Source organism: Podarcis filfolensis, assembly GCF_964270895.1.
Source record: "Podarcis filfolensis genome assembly, chromosome: 2".
NCBI lineage: Eukaryota > Metazoa > Chordata > Lepidosauria > Squamata > Lacertidae > Podarcis > Podarcis filfolensis.
In genome coordinates this window covers 86,776,471-86,788,656 of record NC_139605.1, presented here as the reverse complement: position 1 = coordinate 86,788,656, position 12,186 = coordinate 86,776,471, and the positions used below count along the sequence as shown (strand labels likewise).

The 12,186-nt window shown below is 43.3% G+C and overlaps 1 protein-coding gene and 1 long non-coding RNA gene across 6 annotated transcripts in view; one reads left to right on the top strand and one right to left on the bottom strand.

The window, feature by feature from the left end:
• GAS7 (growth arrest specific 7) overlaps window positions 1-12,186 on the bottom strand; it is a 139,530-nt gene that overhangs the window by 29,909 nt on the left and 97,435 nt on the right. For all 5 annotated transcript variants that reach the window (XR_014544297.1, XM_083597926.1, XM_083597927.1 and 2 more), the window contains exons 3-5: window positions 8,763-8,840; window positions 6,096-6,181; window positions 254-307 (exon numbers count right to left, since the gene is read on the bottom strand). Coding sequence is in view for 4 of the 5 variants with exons in the window: in XM_083597926.1 (XP_083454052.1) it covers window positions 254-307; window positions 6,096-6,181; window positions 8,763-8,840 (218 nt within the window). In the remaining variant the exon portion in view is untranslated. The remainder of the gene's footprint in view (window positions 1-253; window positions 308-6,095; window positions 6,182-8,762; window positions 8,841-12,186) is intronic.
• On the top strand, window positions 253-4,171 carry LOC310755359. Its single transcript, XR_014544331.1, has 2 exons — window positions 253-359; window positions 1,765-4,171. It is a non-coding gene; the product is annotated as an uncharacterized lncRNA (long non-coding RNA).

The window sequence follows — 12,186 nt, the reverse complement described above, 5'->3', positions numbered from 1 at the left end:
TTCCTGTCTCTCTTTAACAGGCTCTCTGCTAGCTCCAGCCTTTTAAAAATGGCTTCAATGCAGCTACTGCTGTGGAAAGCAGGCACCGTGTTTACATCTGGAAAACATGAGGCAGACCCTTTCACACGGATTCAACACACCAACACATACACAGACGGACTGACAGCTCTCCTGCCCTGCAATGCTACTTGCTCTGGTGACTAGATCACCATAGCAACTGGACTGGTGATCATCACGGTGGGATTCTACTTACCGTGAACGTGGTCTCCTTGTTCTGCTTTCGAGTAGGTGAGGGGGACCCAGGACTCTGAGGAGAGAGGCAAGAGGCATCGTCAAAACTGCACTCCACATCCGACATGGTATGTATTCTGAGTTACTGGAAGGTGTATGTGTGTGCTTGTGTGTGCGTGTGTGGGAAGCAGGGGTGCTCAGTGCTTTGTGCAAGCCAAATTGGAGGAGATTCCCTTTCTGCCCTGCTTTCTGGCTTAGCCTCTTTCCATGCCCCAGAGGTGTCACAGTTCAACTCTTGCATGGGAGACTCCTGCACTGTGCTCACGAAGCAGCACACGAGCTCTGTACAGCCAGATAATTCATCCGAAACACGGCGACACCTCCCCTTCCAATCAGTGCCTAGCTTTGGAATTAACTCTTCCACTGCGTGCCAACTCTGAAGCAGGGCTCTTTAGCTACTGTGCCTAAAAGAGTTATTCGAAGCTCTGATTTACGTTTCGCACGCAGTTCAGCTGCTGTACACAAAGGCTTCCTTTGCTGTTAGGTTCATATCGCAACTGCACACACATCTCATCCGCTTGCCCCACTGCCCCCCCCCTCACTCCAGCTTTAAAAGCCGGGACTCGAGAAGCAAGGTGAGGAGGAAGTCTCTGCAGTGTTGTTGCTAACACACTGCAGGCATCCCCAAGGCTTCCTTCTGCCTCCATCTGCAAATTAGCAAAAGCATCAAAACAACACAACAAAAAACCCACCTGCATCAGACTGACAGCGAATGGAATGACCCAAAACAGAAGTATAGTGCACATGGAGTCAGCAGCCACCTATTTTAAAGTGTTTGTTTGGCATGCCATTCTGTGTGAGGCTACCGTGCAACAGTTAACAACATGATGGAACATGTCCTGCTTCACCATTCATTGTAACCTTATTGCTTTTATTTATGGGGGTTTTGTCCTTTGTAGTCCTTACCAGGGTTATCTCTCACAAAGAAATATTTATGCCACATTGCCCAGTTTTACACAGAGTAACAAAAAAGTACCTCAAGGACAAACATAGCACAACAACTTTATTCTACGAAGAGGACTGCCTTAACACTCTCTGATAGAGAACAGTTCCCCCCGCATGTCTCCTTAATTTTTATGTGCAAAACTCCAGAGATCTAGAAATGCCACAATTTCTTTAGGCACCATTTTCTACCAGCTATGACATCTCTCCCAGAAACCAGTCTATACAGTGGTACCTCGGGTTACATACGCTTCAGGATACATGCGCTTCAGGTTACAGACGCTGCTAACCCAGAAATAGTGTTTCAGGTAAAGAACTTTGCTTCAGGATAAGAACAGAAATAGTGCTCTGGCGGCACAGCGGCAGCAGGAGGCCCCATTGGCTAAAGTGGTGCTTCAGGTTAAGAACAGTTTCAGGTTAAGAACGGACCTCCGGAACGAATTAAGTACTTAACCCAAGGTACCACTGTATGTGCTATGGTGCAATTTGAACACAAGCCTTCTTGCCTTTCTCTTTATGTCCCCCCCCCAGACAGCTGCTATTGTTCTTTAAAATATCCTCACATATGTGAAACGGAATCCTTCAATACCCCTCAAAGGAAGCTTCTTGCTGATCCAGAATCTGAAAATGAGTCCATTTCCCTCAGATGTTCTAATCTCATGCTGACAAGGCAAGTAAATAAATTTTTAAATATCCCTCTTTGTTAGCATTAGTTGCCCACGCATAGCAGAAAAAAGTATGCCCCAAACAGCAGATTGGCATTGGTCCAGCCACAAAAGGAGAGCTGACGCTAGCACCTGCGGTAAGAAGAACCGTGTAATGAAGAACTCTAAATCACCATCCCCTCTCCAAAATAAATGATGCTGCTTGTAACTCCCCTGATCTTTAAGGGGGGGAAAATATGTTATGGAGTTCCCCTCTACAATGCACTTTCATAATAAACTGCTAGACACAGTAGCAAATCTCAAGTCCTTGAGCTTCCAAACACTCAAGTTTTCTTGGTTAACACTGGCACACCTTAAATTCTTTCAACTTTCCTGCATTCTTGGCCTCACTCAGCTCCATGCTTTCCAGGGGGCCCAGTAGGTTCCCCACTGATCACTCTACAACCAATACAAGAGCACTCACCTGTGTTGTAAGCTGCTGATTCATTTACGGGCCTATTGCCCAACAACTGCTGAAGCAGCCAATTATGAACCTGCAAAGCCATTAGGTCAGAGAGTAGCTGTTCCCTGGACCCACCAGCCATGCCCTCAAGTAAGACTAGAAAAGATCAGTAGGATCTTAAACCTACAAAGATACTCTTGATCCAGTATCCAAAACAGATCACCATCCAGAGTACTACAAAGAAGCAGCAGCACAGGTCAAGGTGGATTCATGCAAGAATCACCTACAGATCAAGGTCCAAGAGTTTCCAAAGTGAGATATGCAACGCTACAGGAGATGTGTTGTATACTCTCGCTTAGGAAAGGCAGAGGTGAATTACTTCCTCAACTACCTCAGCCTCTCTTCATAAAGACACTACTGACACAAACTACTCACACGGGCAAAGGAGAACAACTTTGCCAACAATTTAGAACTGGCTTCTCAGCCTCAGGGAGAGCAAGAGAGGAAGAGAAGATTTCAGAATATCACTCTCTTGGTGTGCCCACTCCAGCCATATGCTTATTTTAGAGACAGTGAAGACACGATGCAAAATCTAGTTTTATTCTTCGCCTCTTTCCTGGTGGCATCATTAAGGGGAGGAAGTGAGGGGAATGAGCAGGGAAGAAGAAGAGGGAAAAAGCACCCACAGAGTCTACAAGGTCCTCAGAGCTTTTAAAGCCAAGTTTTCCATGCTCTCACATATGACCTGCTTGACTCAAGCAGAGCTCAGTGAACTGAAAGCAGAAACATTTTCCGAACCATGGTCACGTAACAAATAATTGTCTTATCAATGCACACTTTCTTCTCTGACATTTTGCAACACTTTTTAGTCAGCCCTTAAGAGTTTTTTTGGTGAACTACTCTCACACATGCACGAACACCTCACCCATAGGAACATAGGAAGCTGCCTTATAGAGGAGAACAGGAAGAAGAGTTTGGATTTGATATTCTGCTTTATCACTACCGAAGGAGTCTCAAAGCGGCTAACATTCTCCTTACCCTTCCTCCCCCACAACAAACACTCTGTGAGATGAGTGAGGCTGAGAGACTTCAGAGAAGTGTGACTAGCCCAAGGTGACCCAGCAGCTGCATGTGGAGGAGCGGAGATGCGAACCCGGTTCCCCAGATTACGAGTCTACAGCTCTTAACCACTACACCACACTGGCTCTCACACCTCTAGAGAGTCACACCTCTAGGTCATCTAGATTCTAGCTCACTACTGTCTTCACTAACCAGCAGCTGCTGTCCAGGATTCTGGTAGGGGGTCTTTCCCCCAACCCTACCAGGAGATGCTGGGGCTTGAACCTGGGGCCATCTGCATGCAGAGCAGATGCCCTACTGTTGTGCTATGGCCCTTTCCCACGGAATGGCTAGTTCAATGACTTCATGGCAGTGGCTCCAGTATTGGGTTTATACAGGGAAGGTGCAGGTTCTAATCTCTGCTCAGCTTTATTCCTCCCTGGGTTGTCTTGAGCAAGTCACTATCTTGTCTTCCCAGCCCCTCTGCACAGAGTTGCTGTGCACGTGCTCATTTTTATTCAAATCTCAGGAGGATGGGTGGGATAAAAACAAAATAAATGTTATGAGCTGCAAACACAGCTGGAACATATTGCGCTGAAATGATGTCAGCAGATATGAAAGTGCCGTTTGATCTGCGATGGCTGTTTGCACAATACAAGAAAGTACTTGATATTACAGTCATCAAGCGATGAACAGAAATGTGTGAGTCCCTGCCCAGGAACATTTTTTAATCATCATTAGTGTAGAATAAGAGTGAAGAAAGCTGGTTTTTGTTTTTTTAAAAAACAACAACCCAGACTTAATGTGGCTTTTCAAACTTGAATGTACAGATACAGGAAATGCAAAAAAATCAGTGAGGGGTGGGGGTGGGGAGGAGAAATGCAAAAATCAATTTTAGCATCATTTGCAAAATTGGCCTACGTGAATCCTTAAAGCACAGAGAACTGGGAGAAAGCAATATTCTATGGGTAGCAGTATGCTTTGCCTCACAGCTATACTATGACTATTATAAACTGTTTTACAGAACAGAAACTGAGGCTTGAAACAGCAACTTGCCAAAGCCCGTTTGCGAGCTCATGGCTTTAAATGACCAGATTTATTTAAACACACATGAATGATTTAACAGAGTTTTGGATCTCAGGTTCAACACTGCATTCACTCAAACATGCTAGCCCTTCATAATTCAGCTATGTCCAGCTGTCATGCCTTAGATTTTCAGAGGACCCCAAATAATGTTAATTAGTTGTTGGAAGCTACAATGAACAGTAGCTTGTACTTTACAAATGCTGTTTGCTAAGGTAAATCCCTAGATTTTCTTAGACAGCGGAAAAGCATCAGTAACCAAGAGTGCTTACAGATGGTGACAATTAAGCAGTATGCAAGCAGTGCTGTTCTGCTTTACGCTGTAGGTGGGACAGCAATGTCTGGAATCCAAATAACATTCTACAGCCGAGTGGGAAGCCACTCCTTCCCCAACCCCAAATCTTGTGTGTAGCAATTTTCATCGGGACCATTGTGTGGGATGTACTGCAAGTGGGGATGTGCAGGGTTGTGGAGAGAGGAAAGGAATACCAAAGCAATGCTATTTGAGAAGGGAACAGTTAAAGTGATAGAGCTGATTCCGAGAGAGATGAGACAGACTATAGAGAAGGAAATTGCTAGAACAAAATCTATGAAGGCCGTAACTGGCCTGTATAAGCCAGAACAGCTGTGTGATGGATCACCTACATGGGGTATGTTGCACAGTGCTTACATTGTGATAAAAAACCCCAAACAAATAAAAACCCAGATTTTTCTGAGTTCTTTAAAAAAAACAACCCCACAAAAATGGAAGCTGAATAGAGAAAACTTGGGAGGAGGACGTTTGATCACTATGTTATGCAGACATCCCATAAACAGTGAGTGAACAAAGCATGGTTGTTCCACAATAAGTGACCAGTGTGGAAGCAGCCCAAATTACATAACAGGCTTTAATGCAGACTTCAATAATATAGTAATAATGGCAAGAGGGGTAGAGCTATACAGACATTCAGCATATCTGAATTGAGTGGAAAAAATAAAGCTCTAGAATGTTTATGACCTAAGATTTAACTTACATATTTCTGGGGGGAAAAAACCTACAAAAAAAAAACTTCTAACAAGTTGGTAAATTTTTTCTCCAGTACTGTAGTGGGTAAAGGAGACTCTGAGACAGCGTGGAATGCATTGCTATGAAATATAGCTGCAATCTTCCAAGATTTAGGAAAGAATGCATGGATAATAAAAATCATCTTGATTATAGTGTCTCATGGTACAATAGCAAGAGGATGCTCACTTAAACAGCTATAAGAAGTGCAACGAATTCCAATTCAGTGTTGACAAAAAAGAAAGCATGTTGGGTACCTAGCCCGAAAAACTCCATACTACAAAATGATCACAGATGGCTAAAGTTGAGAAAGATCAATAAGAGCTTCCAGTGATAAAAATAGAAGGGGGAGGGGGAGGGGAGAGGGAGAGAGCGTGTTCAGGAATACAAGGACTTTGAGGTTCACAGCACAATTTGGACTAAAAGACTGTACTATCACTGCTGCACATCTAAGCGAACGAAGACTGCTTTCAGTCCTTCATCCCACTGGAAGTATCCACAAGCACTATTTCTAAACAATCATAGAAAATAAAAGCCTTCATCTACATCCAGGAATACTTTCTGTGCTTACCTGGGGGTCACTGCTGACTTTGCGGAGACTCATGTGGCTTGGTTCTAGTTGGGGTACCAAAGTTCCTGGTATGTGATACCCATTCACTGTAAAGAAAAGATACAGGAGAAGCTGGCGTAATTCAAAAAGATGGGGGGGGGGATTGGGTTTACCATCTCTGAGGCTCTTCATCAAAATTAAGTAATTTACCTGGCATACATGACCAAGTGTAAATGTATAATTCAAAATGTAACCACAAATACAGCAAATCTACATGAAACACACTCTGCAGAAATACATAATATATTGATCCATCGATCTATGCAGAAATACATGCAAGGAGGCAGCAATTTTAGCAACAAGAACACATCAGTTGCAAAGACATTATTGAGATAGATAAACTATTTATGTAAAAACACAAGCCTCCGTAAACTCTGCAGGAAGGTCAGGCAACTCCACTTTAAATGAAATATCTGATTATCTCAAGAAATTTATGCAATAAAATTCAGTATGTCTCTATATTTTGGAAAGTAAAACTGTCATCACGCTGTAGTTTGCATAGCCGCCAACAGGAGGTCACACCAACTACAGCATGATGACAGAACAACAGGCAGGCGAATGAACAAGCAGCATGGGTGGTGGCGAGTCAGGCGAGCAGATGAGGAAGGAGCAATGTTTAAAGGTGAGTAGAAGAAGGATGGCTTGGCAAACCATTATCTGAGCCTTCTTCCCTGCCATTATACATCTCTGGAGTATTATAAAAGGACATGTAAAAACAAAAGCTCTGAGAACCTTAACACAACTTGAAAATTTATTAAGAACAATGGGTAGAGAGGGGAAAGGATGAATTTCTAAACTGTATTCTATATTGCATAATATAGCTTACGGATATATGGAACCCCTTTAAAAGATATGGGAACTAGATGCTGGCACACAAATTCTTCCCAAGGACTGGAAAAATATATATGGGAATTGCGCCCCTTAAAATCTGTTTGCAGTTTGCTTATGGAAACCTCTTAACATTGCCTCTTAAAAAGTAGTATCGTACTCCTCTGCAAAACTCAAAAAATGTTTTCTTCTATATCATCTTATTGTTGGAGGGGCTGCAATGAACTTGGTATGTATTATCATTTATGGTGGGAATTGTCAGTTGGTGCAAGATTTTTGGAATTTAATTCTGACAGAAATGATGAATATTATTAAGGAAACAATTGTATGTTGTCCAAAATTAATGTTACTGAGTATTTTTTATGATACCAACATAAATATGTTGCCAAAAGATTTGGTCTTGGCAGCACATATAGTAAATGCAACTCAATGGAGAAGAGCCCAAAATCTTACACTGGGCGCTTGCTACTGCTCACTCTGGAATATAGGTGTACAGTAATGTAGAAAATAAGACATAATTTGAGATTTTGACAAGGACTAGAACCTCCAGACACTTTTTATATGATTTGGCATTCCTTTATGACATATACAGCAGAACCGTCATTTTCAAGGCAGCCCTCGTCACAAGCCTGGGAAATCTGGAACTGTACTTTTATGATCTGATAAAAGTTGATAGTCTTTACTTGGGACTTTGTTATTTTAGCTCATGTACAACCACTCACTCTATGTGCCTATTTTATAGTTTCGTTTTTCATCGTTTACTTTTTGTCTGTTGTTATAACTGTTCTGTTTTATATACATTATAAAATAAAATAGAAATAAACTTTACCCCCCCCCCCAATATCTGGAGTGACATTTAAAGGAGGGTAGGAGGCACTTCAGAGAGCGGTTTGGCAATGGCTCTCTAAAGCACCCACCTCTCCATTAAATATTTAACAAGCTGTGACAGAACGGGGTGCGTGTTTGGGGCAAGCTGAGCAAAGGACTGGGTGAAATGTGGGGACAGGGAAAGAGGCTTAGTAAAGGGGGTTGACCAAGGGCTAGCAGGCAGAGCAGGTGGGGACAGCATCCTCTAGTTACATTCATATTACTGTAAAGGTAAAGGTAAAGGGACCCCTGACAATTAAGTCCAGTCGCGAACGAGTCTGGGGTTGCAGTGTTCACCTCACCTTAAAGGCTGAGGGAGCTGGCATTTGTCTGCTTCCGCAGACAGTTTTTCCGGGTCATGTGGCCAGCATGACTAAGCCGCTTCTGGCGAAACCAGAGCAGCGCACGGAAACGCTGTTTACCTTCCCGCTGGAGCGGTACCTATTTATCTACTTGCACTGGCATGCTTTCGAACTGCTGGGTTGGCAGGAGCAGGGACTGAGCAACGGGAGCTCACCCCGTTGCAGGGATTCGAACCACCGACCTGTAATTCATCAATTTTAGCTTATCAGGCTCCCCCCCCACCACATTTTGTAGAGGACTTTGGGTGTATTACCATTCTCTTACTCAGAAAGGATAGGATGATGCTGTGACACCATTTGTAAAAACAAAACCAGAATTGCACGGTAGAAAGAGATTAATGACTGATCTAGAAGCATCCCCTCGCCTTTCTTGTTGCTAAAATCTGCAGTTATAGAAAAAAAACATGTCCTTCATGTGCCATAGCTTGACCATGAACTACCCTCCAAGCACCACTTTAAATACCAATCAATGGAGATGTCACAGGTATTAGCCACTTCGGTACAAACCGTGAAGAGTGTATGTGTGTTTATATCAGGAAATCTAATGCACGCCGCCTAATTTGCCCCCTACCTGTAGGCAAGGAGTTCTTCTGTGTCACAGGGCTCTTTGGTGTCCCAGGCACACTGCTTGGCCGCTCCCAAGTAGTCTCTGTTCAAAAACAACATTGATGTGAGTGCAGTCAGAATCACCAATATATACAAGAAAGATTTCCTGTCTGTCCCTCCCCCCCCCCCCGCCCCCAAAGTGGACCAAATAAATGTACACCCTTATCAGATAAGAGATGGTTAACTCCTGTTCTGTGCTGCTTTATATAATGCTCCCCAACTTAAGGGCAATCCTTTCAGATGGCATCACTTAAGAGCGTGCTCAGCTGGAGGCTTTCCCCTCAGGCAATCCTCACACTTACTGGAGGAAGCCACTCCACAGCAACACACCACTGTGGTTTCATACCTATCAGGTGTGTACAACTGGAGCACCCAGTCTGTGATAGTCAGAAAAGCTGAAAGTCCCATTTCGGTGTGCCTTTATGATACTCAGCAACCTTATTATCAGAAGAGGCTTAATTTGTATTTATTTCATTTAAAATATTTATTATCCATTATTCATTACTAAAAGAAATCTAAGAGAGGGCTGTGATACTATCAGCATATTAAAAACACAATAAGAAATTCCAGCAATAAAACCAGGAGACCGTAACTTATGACCTCAAGATCAGTACTAATATCCATCAATTGCCCAAGTGAACAGATAAGACATTAGCAGGCACTGAAAATTCATAAGAGCTTCCTCCTTTATTTCAGAGGTGAGGGGAATTCTATAATTTAGGCCCCACTATGGAGAAGTTTCTTCAGAATGCCACACTGTGAACTTCGGGAGGCTGTAGCACACAACCAGGAGAGCCTCCTCTAAAGATCTCAATGTATGGGCAGGTCCAGAAAAGGAGATTCCTCAAGTATCCCCAGGCCCTTGGCTGTACAGGGCTTTAACAGTTAACATTACATTTGGCTCACAGCAGCAGATCATTAATTTGAGTCACTATTCATCAGAGCCAAGGCCTTGAATTTTGTTTTACAACCCATGGAATATGCAGAGTAAAGAGCAGACTGACCACATGCGGAGTATCTATCTTTCCTTCACCACAAGTAACTACAATCACGGTTTAATACATGTTGGAGGTTAACAGAAAGACTGTTTTTTCAGTGTACACTGCTGCTAGTCAGTATAAAAGAGATGTACACACAAAGTTCATTGGAAGTCATATTTCTTTTCTCCTGGACTCCTTTTTTTTGGAATGCATTTCCTCCCTACATTGAATTGCATCCATTCAACAAATGGATTGCAGAGTCTTACTTTTCTATTTAGATATACAGTATGAACATGAAAGAAAGGAAGGAAGGAAGGAAGGAAGGAAGGAAGGAAGGAAGGAAGGAAGGAAGGTTCTCTTTTAGGTTTTGCATCCTTCAGGTTTTCACGATGCATGGGGAGATTTGGGCAACAAGCAAGATTTAAACAAGGAATCACAGCAGCCACTTTCAAATGATAATCTCCAACGGTAGGTGGTGCTGTAACTTTGAATTAGCTCTGCTTAGAGGCAGAACCACAGACAAGGCAAAGTCAATTGCTGGGCTGCAAGCAATGCAGTGCTGTGTTCTTTTTATGACTGCAGGTAGAAAAATGATTTCTCTAATGCCTACAGCTTCTGTATGCTGGCTCTATGCAGGTCAAGCATGCAATACGTGAGAAGGGGCACTGCAAGCAGCACATCAAGCTAATTTTCAAGCCAATTCTCAAAAACTACATTAACTCACACTGTGGGACACATTGCACAGGGAGGCAGCATGGAGAAGTTAAAAAATAAGAATGCATTAATGGGTCAAACCTCATCTAGACCCCACGAGAATAGGGTTTCAAAGGTAAGGAAACATGTGACATCAGGGCTGGGGTGGGGGTAAGCGATCAGCAGCAACACCTGAAACTACAAACCAGGCATCTGGGGCAGATTGTCACTACACCTGCTAAACTCCTCTTTGCCCTCTCCTACCAATTTTCTTTGTATAGCCCTTTGTGATTATTCTGTTTTCTACACATTCCTCTTTCCTCACTAAAGGATTTGTGCTAATGGCTGATTTGTGAAGCCTGCCCAAGCCAGCTTAGGGTACTGCACTGCAGGCTGCCTTGTGATACCATTACAACATTCTCATTTGTGTACCACTGGTTTTATGCTGTAGTAATTCTTTTTTAAAAAAATCAGAACGCTTTGCAATTGATAATTGCATGTATGTGTTCACAGTAATTGGGGAGTTCTCACTCAGTTGCGACACAGGATTCAGGTGCTTCTTCTCAAAGCTCTGCATTAGTTACAGGGATATCACTGCTTCTTTGCACTCTTGCAAGTGGGATAATGTGTTTTCCATCCTAGATTATCAATTCCTTGCAGAAGCGTTGACTTGGGAATGAGATGGGGGTGGATGGGCCGGTCGTGCGTGCACAACATCACAACGTCATGCAATGCCCAGACATCAGGCGTGACACCGTTGCATGCAGGGTCTCTGGGCATCACATGGCAACTTGGCTTCCATGACTGGTGGCTCCTCCTTTTCCTGCTGCCACCACCGTGGACTGGGGACTGCTTCCCCTCCACTGCAGGAGAGGGAGGAGCTAAGTTGCCACCACGTTCCTGTCTCCTCCGACGTGGCACAACCACTCGGCACCATCACACGTGACAGGCTCAGCTTCCATGGCCGGTGGCTCCTCCACCTCTGCTCCTCTTCCTTATAATACCCATAGTATTTTAACTTTTTTTTCTTTAAGTGATGTTTACTAGCAAGGCTACCCTACTACCTACAGCAATATTGTTTTGTGACCCTCTTACTTCCCTCGAGGGTTGAACATAACACACATCTTTTTCTTTACACACATCTTTTTCTTTACATTTAATTAAGAGATGCTTTATACCAATAATTCTATTACTTCTGTACTATGCTGCAATAGTGCACACCTTGGCATAAATGCATTTTTATAAAGCAGTAAAATAAATAAAGCAATGAATCTCTCCAGTACATAGTACTCGTGATTGGAAACAGCCCTCCGGGGCCCAAAATCCTTTTATTTAAAAATGCCAGGGAAGAAACAAGTATGCAGTGACACTATCACTAAGCTAAGGCCTCTTCCATATCTAAAGTGATAAACATGAGATTTGATATCTTCAGCACCAAAGTTCCTTCTAATCGAGCCAAAACATCACTGACACTGAATCAAGGTTAAAGCAAATATGGCACTGAAAGACAAGATCCACCTGGAAGTTCCCTAACACAGGGTTGGGGAATCTTTTCTGGCTCCCGTAACACCAACTCTGGCAGGTGGGTGGAGCAGCTCACCTGTCAATCACACAACATCATTACAGGCTGTCCCAGTCACCTAACGGAATCCCTTTCACAGGGTTCCAAAGCAGCTTATGGCCTAAGGGATGATTCACAAAATCCTCCGGATCAGA